This window comes from Dendropsophus ebraccatus, chromosome 8 (genome assembly GCF_027789765.1).
Source record: "Dendropsophus ebraccatus isolate aDenEbr1 chromosome 8, aDenEbr1.pat, whole genome shotgun sequence".
NCBI classification, from domain to species: domain Eukaryota; kingdom Metazoa; phylum Chordata; class Amphibia; order Anura; family Hylidae; genus Dendropsophus; species Dendropsophus ebraccatus.
In genome coordinates, this window is record NC_091461.1 from 23,742,527 (window position 1) to 23,757,633 (window position 15,107).

Genomic DNA, 15,107 nt, shown 5'->3' on the forward strand with positions numbered 1-15,107 from the left:
TTATTTGTGACATCCCCACTGAACATTGCTTACCCGTCGTAAATAATCTTCAGAATATTGTAAAGTGTCATTTAGAGAAATGCCTGAGAGGTTATAATGTTGGCTACAGGATCCAGGAGCCAGCTTGAGATGTTCGGCTTTGTAAAAGAGGTGGTTGCTTGTAGAATTAGCCTGTGGCTCCAGGACATACGCGCGGTTTTCAAGTGTAATTAATCCCCTGAAAATATACAACATAGTGGTTAGTGGAGACGGTTGTTAAATATTCATGCACAATGCTGGGATATAAGCTTTAGAAGCTTTATGCAAATTAGGAGATACAGCCAATGAGGTGGTTGCAAAAGCCCAGCAATGTCCACAGACAGAAGAGGGTGAATGCTGCTGGGCTTCTGCAATGCAGGGGTACACCCCATGGGCTTTATCTCCTAATTATGCATACAAAAGTCTAAAGCCTATAGCTCAGCTCTGGAGTGACGGATTAAAACAAGAGTTATGTCTCCTGAATCGGTGTAAGACGTCCTACTGTATACTGCCTGTACTTTAGTAATGAAGAGCTACTGACAGATCCCCCTTAATGGCAACAATGCTTCACTCAGGTTGGTTAGCCAGGATGACCCCCCCCCCCAAACAGATATCTCCTAAACAATACTCTTGGAATAAAAGACAACTGAGATGCACCTCCAAAAATATATGTATTGCAATTCAGTGTGAGGTGTTACATAGCTTCATTTTGAAAACAATAGGTTAAAAAATGAGCGCCAAAATACTACATTAGAATATAGCCCTATAGTGACACCCCTCATTTGTCATATTAAGTGGGTTACCTCCAGTCCTCAGTTTGGGTGTGGGTTTTGCATCGCCAATCCATTGAAGTGAATGGAGTTGAATAGTAATACCTTATTTAAAGGGGAACTCCAGGTACAGGATAAAAAAATGAAACTTCCGATGAAGCATATAGCATTACTTACCTGTCTATTCCAATTTTGAAACTACTAAAAATCCATTTGTTTGGTTTTTTTTTTGTTCTGTATTGTGTTTCTGTCCTTCCTGCTTGAGCAGTTCCCAGAATGCAATGCTTTCCCTCAGCTGATCATCACAGCCCCCACCCATCACAATCAGTAAAATCAGTGCAGCAGCTGCTTCTGGCCATTCAGAGATGGTGGATCACTCAGGGGGGATCCAGCCAAGCCTCCTGTGAGATCCTGCCCTGCCCCCTGTCTGCATCATCAGCCTGTGCTCAGCAAACACACACAATGTGAGACAGAGGCATGGAATATTTGTCTCCTAAGGTGGGATAGCAGAAGGAGCAGGAGACAATGTGGACTGGCACAGAGGCCATTTTTCTTCATTTCCTGGATTTCTATCAGCTACCAGTGTGGCAGAACCGTACAGATGTGGTAATACATTGTATAGACACATCTATATAACTTTTAATGTACTTTAAATAGAAAATAAGTTTTTCTTATCCAGAGTTCCCCTTTAAAGTCTGTGATCATGGGTGGTGCTGTTTTAGCGAGAAAGTAGCTGAGTTTTTTCTAGTCCTGGCTAACCCCTTTAAGTATGGGCAGGTGCTTCTAGTAGGCTTACCATCTGTAGCTCTTCATTTGTGTATATATTGGATATGTGGTTTTGTTCACATGTTTAGGTTTTTAATTGCAATTGTTGAACACACAGCAAGGAACAGATAATAAATAGAGGACATGTATAAAAGAAAGATTAAGGGGGTAATTTATCAAGGGCTATACATAAGGTCGAGCACCAAAAAGTTTGGTTTGCACAATTTTTTTCCCAACTTTTTGCCACTGTGCTCAACACTCATCAAGTAGGCAGGAAGGATTGGGGGGCACAACTTTGTGTGAAGGTGGCATGTGCCAATTTTATTCCAATTCACGTAAATAGTGAAATATGGGGTAGATTTTTAAGTATCCTACATGGGCAGTCTCAGATGTGGCCAATATTATGGAGAATTGTGACCTTCTTAAAGCGATTCTGTATCCACCAAACCACCCCACATACCTGCTAGTACCGGCCTGCTGATGAGAGTAAATCCTTACCAGTCGTGTCTTTTAAAATGTGCCAGATGCCTTGGTTACAGCAAAAAATGATCTTTTAATCTGTAACAGGGAAGTCAAACTGGTGTGGCCTAGAGTGTCAGTGCCCCAGGCCTGCAACGCCTCTCCTTTCTTCCTCCCCTCCTCCCCGCCCAGGCAGGATTTCTCCTATTGATCACTTGTCTAAATTGCACCTGTGCTGTAGCGGTACAGGTGCAGTTTACATGAGCGATGAATAGAAATCCTGCCTGGGGGTGTTTCTAATGATGAGGAGGGGGGGATGGAGAGGTGTTGCACACCTAGGGCACTGACACTGTAGGCCACACCAGTATGACACAGCACTGCAAATTAAAAGATAATTTTTTTTCTGTAACCAAGGCACCAGGCGCATTTTAAGGCTATGTTCACCCAACGGCCGGGTCACAGAATTGCCGGTGCTTTACTGTGTGTGAACACGGCCTAAAAGACACAACCGATAAGGATTTACTCTTGTCAGACGTTCCTAGCAAGTGGGTTGGTGGATACAGAGTCTCTTTAATAAATCTAGCTCAGTGGACATTACATGGGCATTACACATGACTAGTGATGAGCGAACCTGCCGAGGTTCGGGTTCGTATGAAGCTGAACTATCGACTTCTGACTGCCGCTGTCTGCCCGCTCTGTGGAGGGTGGATACAGCCGGAGGACCGCCTGGAAAACTGGGATACAGCCATAGCCATAGGATGTATTCCAATTTTCCAGGCGGTCCTCAGGCTGTATCCACCAGCAGGCAGACAGCGGGAATCAGAAGCCGAGAGTTCAGGTTCATATGAACCCAAACCTCGGCAGGTTCGCTCATCTCTACACATGACCAGTCTATGAAACGTTTCTCCTAGTAAGCCCCATCTCCATAGTCTTCCCTTCTTTTTTCGAATCCATTCCTGGCTTTGTAGACAACGCTTCTAATTAAAAACCTAAAAGTGTGAACACAGCCTAAAGCTAATGGACCTTTATTAAACTCCCTAAGAGAAAAATGGAGGTCAAGTGTCAGAGAGCCGCACACCGACTGTGAACTAATAGGCTCATCCATCTCTATCTGGGTGATATCTCTTTAATACGCTGGGTAGACAATAGAGATGCTTAATATAATAACACAGAGGATGTTTTTTTTTTCTAAAGATGCAAAATGTAGAAAAAGGTAGAGAAAAAAAAATTCTACTTGGAGCCATTTTACGAGGTAACGCTTTAATGGCAATTTTTGATAATTACGGTGATTAAACCGTCACCGTGGGCAAACGCTGTGTTAATTATTGCACATTGAGGTCATTGTTTGTTAAATAATTGTATAATGAAGTTCACTCCGAAAATCAACACATTTAGCGGGCTGGAAGCATAAATTGGTTAATTGCATTGCTCAGCTCCAGTCCTCACCTTAATGGAGCTAGCCTGTTGGCAAGACAATTTTAAGGTCTGTTTAGTTTACGCTTTTGCAGGGCAAAGGGGTTATTTTATGAAAAGTGGATTATGCAGGAAATTGTACTGTCATATTCTATTAAGGAAAATGGGCTAAAATTGCTACAAATGCCAAGTCTTAAGATAAAAGGGCCGTCTGCGTTTCAAGAGAAAAAAACGTTTAGACAGGCCGTGCAATGTAAAGAAAATTGGCCCTGATGTATCGAATGACGGTCATCCTAAAGACTACGCGACCAGGTGTTCATTATATCGAGTGGGCAGCATTCTAATGAGAGCACTCCAGTGATAGGTGTCACTTTGACAACAATTCTAGGGGTCAATTCACAAAGTGATTTCATGATTTTTGTAGAGTTCACGGGGTATTTTAGTGACTACCACTATGTAAGGAGGTTGCATTCTTATGATCGATATATTAGAAGACAGTATTCTAATCAGAGCACTCTAGTCAGAGCACTCTAATGAGAGCACTCTAGTCAGAGCACTCTAATCAGAGCACTCTAGTCAGAGCACTCTAATGAGTGCACTCTAGGCAGAGCACTCTAATGAGAGCACTCTAGTCAGATCACTCTAATGAGAGCACTCTAGTCAGATCACTCTAATGAGAGCACTCTAGTCAGAGCACTCTAGTCAGAGCACTCTAATGAGTGCACTCTAGGCAGAGCACTCTAATGAGAGCACTCTAGGCAGAGCACTCTAATGAGAGCACTCTAGTCAGATCACTCTAATGAGAGCACTCTAGTCAGAGCACTCTAATGAGAGCACTCTAGTCAGAGCACTCTAATGAGTGCACTCTAGGCAGAGCACTCTAATGAGAGCACTCTAGTTATCTCTACAGCACTAAAAGAATTCTGGTGGTCAATGCACAAAAGCCTTCCCATGATCCCAGGAGAGCTCACAGTGTATTTTAGTTCTCACTACTATAACAGGGGGCTTCAGGGGCGTAGCTAGGATTCTTGGGGCCTCATAGCGAAAAACTGTAAAGGCCCCCCCTACGCACAACACAAAGAACTGCGCATATATATATATATATATATATATATATATATATATTATAATGTGATGTGGCCAAAAAAATTAAATCTCTTGTGGCCAGAGGCATTCAAAAGAGTGACTGGCAGAGCAGAGAGCCAATGGCTGCTTGCTCTGTCAGCAGGGGCGGATTAACCTTACCATAGGCCCCGGGCTGTTCACCAAGCCTGGGCAACCCCACCCCACTGTAACTATGGCAGCACTAGCCTGGCGTTCATAGTACAGGACAGATAATTTCATGATGTCCTGATTTGTGCAAAATTGCCATAAAAAAAACCCTGTGATTTTTGCAAATTATGGCGGAAGTGTAGCCAGGAGACAGTACACTACTGAAAGTATAAGTCTTTTTGGGTGGTCATGGGCCCCCCAGGAGCTCAGGGCCCCGGGCTGCCGCCCGGAACGCCCCTGTTATAATCCACTACTGTCTGTCAGCCCACTGTATTTAAGTATAAGGGCCCATTAGGAGCAGTTATGGTTAAATACATAGGTGCAGGAGCAGACTACCTTCTGCTTAACCCTTTATGTACTGCAGTGTGTAAGTGACCCAAAGTTCAGAAGACAAGGAGATCTCTACTTCACTGCTGGTGCACTGATAACCCCTGACCTCTGCAGGAGCTCTGGAGAACAGAGGTCAGGGGTTATCAGAGCAGTGAAGCAGATATCTCTTTGTCTTCTACTTGTTAACCCTTTTTTTGGTGTTAAAGCATGTAAGTGAACATTGGGTCACTTGCACACTATAGTCCATAAGGGGTTAAGCAGAAAGACACAGGACTCTCTTATCTTCTCCCTGGGCCCCCTTCCTGCATGGGCCCTATAGCAACAACTACCCTGCCTCTATTGTAGCTACGCCACTGGGGGGGTGGGGGGTTGTATTCTTGTGGTCACTATATAAGAAGAGAGAATTTGAATGAGAGCACTCTAGTTATCTCTACAGCACTGTAAAGTCTGTAAAGTGTAGGGATCAATTTATTATACAAAAAAAAGCCTTCCCATGATCCCTGTAGAGCTCACAGGGTATTTGAATGACCCCCACTATACTATGATAGATTATGACTGATTCTAGTAAATACTGTACTATACAGTGATCACTATGCTGTATAAAACCTAGGCCCTTGATCACTTTACCACACACAGAATATTCTAGTGGCCATTACTACACCCACGTGCATTCTAGCAGTCATTATACAATATCGGGAGCATTCTAATATTCATGTTACCTCTCCAAGAGTGCTTTTTACTGATCAATATACTAGGAAGAGTTATTATTCTACTGTACATAGAACACTTTTACCACCACCATAACACTCACAAAGTATCATTCTGATCACTGTATAACACATAATGAGCATTTTCGAGGCCCCAGTGCAAAATGTACAACTTCTTATCCCATATACCTGGTACCATTTATAATACTGGCACCTTCTTATGTTGTAGAGGCCTTTGGGTCCCTGCAGAACCAGGGCCTTGGTGTTGCTTCCTTTATATTATACCCCAAACCATACATAAAAAACTGTAATGACCACTTCAATACTTCAGAATGAGCATTCCGTCATTGAGATCATTGTGCTGATCAATATACCAGACAGGGAGCATTCTAATCATAACTATACTGCATACAGAGCATTCTAGTGACACCATACACCAGCACTCATAAGGCTGCAAAGAAAGAGAGTAAACTGATGAAAAGTACATTACACTTTATAGGCGAGCTGCAGTTCTGCGTTGCTCCAGCAGGTGGCACTTTTAACACCCAGAACTCTGTACCATTTTATTCTAGATAGTGAAAGGGCATTTTAGGGGCAATTAATGGTAAGAGAACACTAACTATGCCCTGAATTGTATGTCCATTAGCTATTTATTGGCCCCTTAGTGTCCTACTCTTCAGTTCTCACTCTCTGCCCGCTTGTCATTTATTCTCTTTTAGTGCCCACCTGTGACGGAAACAAAAGGAACAAAATATTTCAAATGGGCACCAAGGGGGCAGTGAGCCGAAGGGCACTAACAGGGCAATGAAAGCATTAAACCTTGAAGAAGAGCAATTCTTTTCAACTTTTTTGTCTGCATGAGAAAAAAAAAGTGTAATTAATTTGTGGGGAAATCACTAAAATAAGTATTTTTACAGGGTTTCCCCAATGCAAGGGCTGGTAATCACTGCCATACATAGGGGTGTGTTTACAGCTCACGATGCCCATGGTACTCGGACTGAATTGCTTCATGCAAGTTGCGGATTCACCATGAATCTCATCCCTATACACAAAAAGTGCTGAAAAAAATTTAAGAGCAGGATGTGATGGAAAACTGATAGATAGATTCTGCAGCAATTACAACACATTGTAGTGTTCTCCACCCCAATGACCATTGGAACACACGTGCCTATTGACAGCTATTGCACAGGGGACACTCTAGATTCCCATGAAACTATAAGCGAAAAAAGCCGCTCCAAAATGGTTACATGGCTCCATAACTTTATTGTAGATGTCCAAGCTACAATCACCTAACAAAATGCTTTTTTATTGCTGCCCTGGAGTGTCATAGAGGCGTGGCCAGGGTACTTCAGTGTATTTTAGTGCTCTGGCCACACCTCCATGACACTTCAGAGCGGTAATAAAAAGCTCCTTTTTTAGGTGATTGCAGCCTCTGACAACTACAATAAAGTTATGGATAGCCTAACTACTCATATAACTATAAAGCCAGGTGAGCAGTTTGGGCGTCTTTTAGCTGACAGTTTCACGATAATTAAAATCTGTATGAATATAAGAAATGTAATAGTTTACCTGAGGCCAGAGCAGATGCTTAAGCTGACAGATGAGCCAGGATGTCCCTCTACCTTCCCGTGATAGTAGCACCGATCCTTGAAGAGAAAACAAATAAAATGTCACCACTTGTTATAGGAACTTACAACTTCATTATTATTATTATTATTAATAATAATAATAATAATAATAATAATAATAATAATAATAATAACAACTGATATATTATTATTATTATTATTATTATTATTATTATTATTATTAATAATAATAATAATAATAATAATAATAATAATAATAATAATAATAATAATAATAATAATAATAATAAATAATTAGCAGTTGGGGGGGGCTGCTTTTAACTATTTTCATGTCTATAGTGGGTCTGTATCTTGCCGTTGCGGTGAGCTGTTGCATTTTTCTGTGTTTTTGTGTTTACAATTTCAGCCATAGCAACATGCTCCTGCCTAGTGTGAATGGTGTTCTAGGAGAGCTGACCAAACTTGTACAACAACAACAACAACAATAATAATAATAACAACAACTGATATAATATTGAAAACAGCAACAACAACAACAACAACACTGGTATCATAATTAACAACTGATATAATAATAACAACAACAATAACAACAACTACTAATATAATAATAATAATAATAATAATAATAATAATAATAATAATAATAATAAATAAATAAAAAATAATCATAATAACTGATATAATAATAAAAAGAGATGAGCGAATCGCTCATCTAAACAAAGTGAAGCGCTTGCCTTTCAGCGCTGCTCCGCTCCCTGCAGCTCCTCCTTTTCTCAGTTTCCCAGGATTGGATCCAGGTTTTCCCCGGCACCTGGGGTGGAGCGGCAGGGAGTAAGCAACGCTGAAAGGCTGGGGGCTTGATGATTGGATTGCTGATCAAACAAAGCGCTTTGCTTCGTTTAGATGAGCGATTCGCTCATCTCTACTACTACTACTACTACTTATTATTATCATTATTATTATTACAACAACAACAACAACTGATATAATAATGATAACAATAATAATAATAATACTAATACTAATAATAATAATAATAATATCCTTTCAAAGGAAAACTCTTGGTTTTATATATACTGTATAAGGACATCTCTATTGAGTGTTTACAGTAAGCAACGTGCAGGCCGTTTCTCATCTAGGATTTGACAGGGATATAATCCTGCACCCCCACACAGACGTTCCTTCTCCATTCATAACTTCCTCAGTTGGGACGACACATCATCTTCCGTCCAACTGCTCCTTCTGAACTCACTTCAAAGACATAAAACCTTCCCAATCCTGCCCAAAAAATGTGATAAGAGCTATCTCTCATTCAAGTCCATGACCTCAGCTCATTATAGGATGACTGCTCTGGAGAGTCTGGAACATATAAAGTGCTGCCAAACCCCCAGCCTCATTTCCTGGTGAAGAACATAATGCTGTTAGACTGAGAGGAATCTATTACACATCATCTCCCAGACGTTTCATCTGCAAATACTCCACTTAAAGCTGTTAAAACAAAAGCTGTAATCCTATACATTCATGCACATAGCGTTCTGTGCGAGTAGCCAAAATGGGCAGAGCAGAGAGAGTTCTATAGCGGTCGTTCATCAAAGTAAAGGTATGCCGGGGACATGGCAGCTGGCAAAGGCTTCGAGCATCCGCGACAGCTGTATATGGCCATTGGCAGATTTTATTATATGAAGTATTATAATATTCCTTGTGATCACTTCATAAGCGTTTATAGGCAACCTATACACTGGCATCATTATTGGTTCAGTGATAAAGGGATCCGCCACCAAGTCAAGATGTGAAGTTTTATATAAGAATAAAGGTGCTCAAAAGCCATATAAAGGTATACAGTATCACATAGGCACTGTCATTACAATAAACTTTGCATAACTCAATAGCACAAGCCAATACATGATACTTTGTAATGTATCTTATCAGAGAAAAATGCCTTTTTTTCAACTTACCAGATTACTTTTTTTTGCACCCCCTCCTAAACTTATTAAACATTCTGAAAACAGCTCTATTTTCTCTTAATAGAGTAGATAGATCATCTTCTCATATATAATAGTAAATAGGGGGGGGGGGGGATTTAAAAAACTGTTGTAAAGCAGAATTGTCTTAGTTGCCCCTAGCAACCAATCAAATTCCACCTTTCAATTTCCAAAGAGTCTGTGAGGAATGAAAAAAGGGAATCTGATTGGTTGCTAGGGGCAACTGAGCCAGATCTATTTTACACTAGTTTGATAAATCTCTCCCTGTATCTCTATATATCTACATTATAACTTTATAAACACCCGCCAGACCACTGCTTTTAGAGCAGAGTGGTGGTCGGTAATCTAGACAATGAGCTGTTTACAATGGGAGGGAAAGAGCATGTCAGGAGAGGGAGACAAGTTTGCTAAATGAATGTATTTGCAAAAATATTGAACTGGACAAGGGTCCTACAAGTGTTACTATGTTAGTTGAGATGGGAATTTTTCCTTTAAGAAATTAAAAGAGTGGTAGATCATTGGGTATTCTCATAACAGATTGTCTAACTGGGATCCCCCAAAGGCCAAATCAAGTTTAAAGCAAAAAGTTGCCACCAATATTCTCCTAGTCACCTGCTGGAGGCACTTGAAGACTGAACTCTACATCAATCTTTTACTCCCCCCCCCTTCTTAGCTTTAAACTGGAATTCCTCTACCTGGCCCGCTCCAAGTTTATACAGCTCTCTGGAAAAGATCAAACATTTCCAGTAAGTATGAAGAGCAGAACGTATTTCATGCAATCACCAAAATTAGCTTTAATTTAAAATAAAGTGTGACAGATCAAATTCCGAGAGCAATCCACTCTATGGCCGACTAATGGGAACCTGTCTCAGGCCCTAAGCTGATCTGTCATACGTTTGGTAACTTTATCTCCGCCATGGAAGTGCGAGAATCGACCCTGTAATGTGCGAGAGAAGTTCAGCGTTTCACAAAAAATGGGCTGAAAATTGGAAGATTATGTAATGGTTATATTTGTGAACAAGTCTGCCAGCTGTAAAGACAACACCTCGCTCACATACTGCTCCATAGTACACAGTAATGGAAAACAGAGACCAGAAGCTAGGGCTCCCTATGTCTGGGTTGTATAGAATTTTTTATTTTTTTTTTTGGGGGGGGGGGGTACTATTGTAGCATCTAAATATACAGAATAGTATAGAATTGTATAGTATTTATATACTGTATAATCACAATGGGAGACATTTACTAACATGTGCCCCTGTTGTACGCCACGGAAAACATCCCGTCATATGTATTCTGATGATTCTTCTACAATTAAACTTTTTTGAAGCATGATATGGTGAGTGCCGAGAATGGACCGTGTGCAATAGGGGGCTATCAGCAAGTGAGATTTGTCTAACCTGCTGATAGTTCTCCTTTAAGGGTTACAGATTTTTTTTTTATTTTTGTGCAGTGCCTGGGCCAGCCAGCTGTACTAAGAGGTGCATGCCTATTAGTGAATCCAGTCAGGTAAAAGGGGGGGGGGGGGCTTTATTTAAGACTGGCGTATGAGTATGCCATTCTTGATAAATGTCCTTAATAGGGTATGTAAAGTGGTACCTTGGTTTAAGAGTAACTTGGTTTAAGAGCTTTTTGGTTTAAGAGCTCACAGTTTTTCAAAATTGTGACTTGGTTTAAGAGCAATGCTTTGGTTTAAGAGCTCCCTGTACTGGGTCTAAGCGCGAGTGGAGGAGGGACATGGTCTGCATAGCGGGGTCTACAGCACTGTACTCTGACCCAGGAAGTCTCCCTCACCTTCCAAATCATAGCAGATCCCCTTCAGGCTGGGGCTTACATTAGGGGACAGGACTGTGGGGGTAATCTCTCCATAGCTGTAACCCCTCTCTCCCCGGACAGAGAGTGCTGCATGTATGTGCCCACATCTGCCCTGCTCATTCCTAAATGCTCCCTGCAGTCTCTGTCCGCCCTTGTGTTTCCCATCCTCTCCATTACTGTACAGTAACTTATAATATCACATATTCTGCTGTTTCTGAATGTTTGTTTCATTTGTTTTACATGTTATTCAGAATAATAAATCATTATTTTTGGGGTGTGGAACCAATTGTCTGCATTTCTATGATTTCTTATGGAAAAATTTGCTTTGGTATAAGAGTGGATTTAGATTACAAGCACGGTCCCGGAACGAATTATGCTCGGAATCCAAGGTACCACTGTACATCAGTACAGTGTTAGTTTTCTGTAAAAGTTAATAAATCAAAGTAAGAGAGGAGCAGTAAATAAATTTGCCACGGTGCATGTATGTAACAATCTGGTAGGTATAGGTTTGTACCAGCAGGTAGCAGTCCACAGAGATGTACAATTGTTTGCTATGGGATACACCCCGCACCTTTGATTCTGCTTCCCCTAATTCAACAGTCTTGTCTTCAGACTTATATATATATAAGAAGCAAAGAACGGGATTCCCTGTGATAGCTCCGCCCCCTCTCTACGTGGATAGGTCTGACAGGTAGACTCCCTGTGATGTATAGATAGCAAAGAGACCAGTGGGGTGGATAGCAGGCGGGTCCCGTTTTCCATATTAGGGTGCGTTCACACATACAGGATCTGCAGCAGATTTGATGGCCTAGAATTGATTTGCTTTGAATCTGTAGCTTCAAATCTGCGCCATCAAATCTGCTGCAGATCCTGTACGTGTGAACCCAGCCTTATGTTGCATTTACACGGAACGATAATTCGCCCGATCGTACGATTAACGATTTTGAAGTAACAATTTTTTTTTATAACGATCAGCGTTTAGACGGAACGATATATCGTACGGAAAATTCGCACATAGGTAAAATCGGTGAACGACTGTTTACACGGAACGATCTGCGAATTTTTTTTTTGCGAACGAGGAACAACGATTTAAGAACATGTTCAAATATCAAAATGAACGATTTCTCGCTCGTTGTTTGATCGTTCGCTGAGTTTGCATGTACGATTATCGTTCGAATTTGATCGTTATCGTGCAAATTCGAACGATAATCGTTCCATGTAAACGCAGCATTAGAGTAGTTTAAGGGTTAGTCTCCCATGGGCACCCAAGGGTTACTTACTGTATGTGATTGGGGATTAAAGACCAAGAGTCTGTTGCGGACTCACAGAAGGGCTACTGAATAGCAAACTGCTTAAAATGTTCCTGCTATCTATGATGTCAAAAACATGTCAAATTCATGGGGGCCGCACCCCACAATTTACAGGACTTCTAGGATTTGCTGCTGACATTTTGGTGCAGATACCACAGGGCTAGAGATGAGCGGACCTCGAGAGCACTCAGGTTTGTCCGAACCCAAGTGTGCTGCATTCGGGTTCATCCAAACTTGAACGTTTTGCATTTGATTACCAGTGACTGAAGAAGCTGGATGTAACCTTAAAACTGCCCGGAAAACATGGATACAGTCTATGGCCTTGGGCTGCATCCAACTTTGTCAGCCACCGGTAATCAAATGCAAAACGTTCAAGTACACAGTATACCTCCAGGGTTAGTGTAAAGTCCATGCTCCCTGCATGTTCTAGGAATTGGTTGGGGTTAAACGCTTCCCAATAGTCTCTAGCATATGTAAAAAAAATTATTAAAGCGACTGGTACGTTTTTTTTGTTTTTTTTTTATAATGTTGAACACAGGATTTGCTATATTATGCAGGAACAGTGCCCATCTATAGGCTGGGTCTGGTATTGCGCCATTCATGTGATTGGAGCTGGGCTGAAAACATAACCCATGGCCAAAGTGGTGTCATGGGTTGTGTTACCAGCCAAATATGAGCGCAACTTGAGCATACTCAAGTCCGATTGTTCACCATTTGATTACCGGTGACTGAAGAAGTTGGATGCAGCCCTAGGGAGTCTGGGAAAAATGGATATACTGTAGCCTATGGCCTTTGGCTGTATCCATGTTTTCCTGGACTCCCTAGGGCTGCATCCAATTTCTGGCGTTCAAATGGTCTTGAGTATGCTTCTTTTCGCTCATCTCTGTTACCAGCCAATCTGAACAGTAGTAAACCCAATGCCAATCCCTAAAGCCTGCCGAATAAGTGCAATTTTTTTTTTAAATATATTTCCATGAAGAATGGCTAAATCAAAATAAGAACTTCTCAGGGTTATGTTCCTCTAAAACAAATCGCATAAATGATTGGAAATGATGATAATTCCCTTCGGTCACGGATTTCTTGCCCAACCTGTTTCATTTCCATTTATGGTGGAGACACCGATGCCAGGAACGCTCCAGGACGTGTTATTGTTAGCTATCACAATCAATTTGTCTTCGGCTTATTTTGTTCTGTTTTGCTTGTTTTTTCAGGAATAGAAAAAAAAACACATTATTGAAGGGTTTGGAGAATTGGGCGTAATTTCCTTCTATTGTGCATTGATCAAAATTGGTCTATGTAGAAAAGCTATGTGCAGTGCACATGGCAGAATAGAGCCGAATTTACATGTACAACCAATGTCCTGCTGCTTTATCGCACATTTAATACAGATTTATGTGTGTGTCCATATTACTTAGGCAAATCCAAGCCCATTGGCAGGTTTAACAGCCTGAACTTATGCTGGGTTTACACGTAGCGATAATTCGCTCGATCGTACAATTAACGATTTCGAAGTAACAATTTTTTTCGTACGGAAAAATCGTTTTGCGATCGCTTAGGTCTATCTCGCACATAGGTTAAATCGGTGAACGACTGTTTACACGGAACGATCTGCGAATTTTTTTGCAAACGACCAACGACGATTTGAGAACATGTTCAAAAATCAAAATGAACGATGTCTCGCTCGTCACTTCATCGTTCGCTGCGTTTACACGTACGATTATCGTTCGAATTCGATCGTTCCGTGTAAACGCAGCATAAAAGCGTCATATATCAATGCAATGCTTTCAGTTTTGGCTGGGACTTGTGCCCATACTATAGATCTAACCACATGTCCATAGCTCATAACATTAAGCAGTTCTGCAGCCTGCTCCTTGGCCTGTCTTGGCTGTCCTCCTTTAGGGTACAAACCCACTTGACGTATTTGCTGCGTGAATCAGTCTTAAAAATAAGCAGGCAAAACGCAGGTTGGCTTTATACAATTGTTCTGCGTTAAAATACGCAATTGCGTATTTTTGAAGCGTGAAGCTACATGCGTTTTTCGCACAGGTTGTTAACAACTGATGCTTTGCTAACAACAAGCTTCACGCTTCAAAAATACGCAATTGCGTATTTTAACACAGAACAATTGTATAAAGCCAACCTGCGTTTTGCCTGCTTATTTTTAAGACTGATTCACGCAGCAAATACGTCAAGTGGGTTTGTACCCTTAAAGGGCCATACAAAATGTTTATTCCCTGACTCAAATAAAAAAAAAATGATACTCACCTGCCCTGTTTTCCCACATGCCTATGCCAACAGTGCATGATCCTGGCTGTTCTCCTTCTGTATTGCAAAAGTATACGATCCAGGCTGTTCTCCCTTCTCCCTTTCATTTTGTCATCCCCTCAGCAATTCCCTGGATGTAGCTCTGACCCACGGCAGGGGATCAGATGGGTGAGTATACATTTTTCCATTCCCCCTCCCCCCAGTCGTGGGCGCACATTTTGTGGGTCTGGACAACCCCTTTAATTATTATGATTCTTTACATACATTTACACACTGTTCAATGTACCCTTAGGGTACTATTACACGGGCCGACCACAGCCTGACCTTTTTATTAAATTACGCCGATCGGCTGGATTGGCGCTTGTTTACTTGACCTATTACACAGCCCAATAATCGGACAGTAAAGGCTGAA

General features: G+C 41.3%; 1 protein-coding gene across 5 annotated transcripts in view; it reads right to left on the reverse strand.

Moving 5' to 3' along the window:
* ADAM12 (ADAM metallopeptidase domain 12) overlaps positions 1–15,107 on the reverse strand; it is a 395,681-nt gene that overhangs the window by 162,361 nt on the left and 218,213 nt on the right. For all 5 annotated transcript variants that reach the window (XM_069980036.1, XM_069980034.1, XM_069980038.1 and 2 more), the window contains 2 exons: positions 7,304–7,380; positions 34–217 (listed from right to left, as the gene is read on the reverse strand). In XM_069980036.1, the coding sequence (XP_069836137.1) occupies positions 34–217; positions 7,304–7,380 (261 nt within the window). The remainder of the gene's footprint in view (positions 1–33; positions 218–7,303; positions 7,381–15,107) is intronic.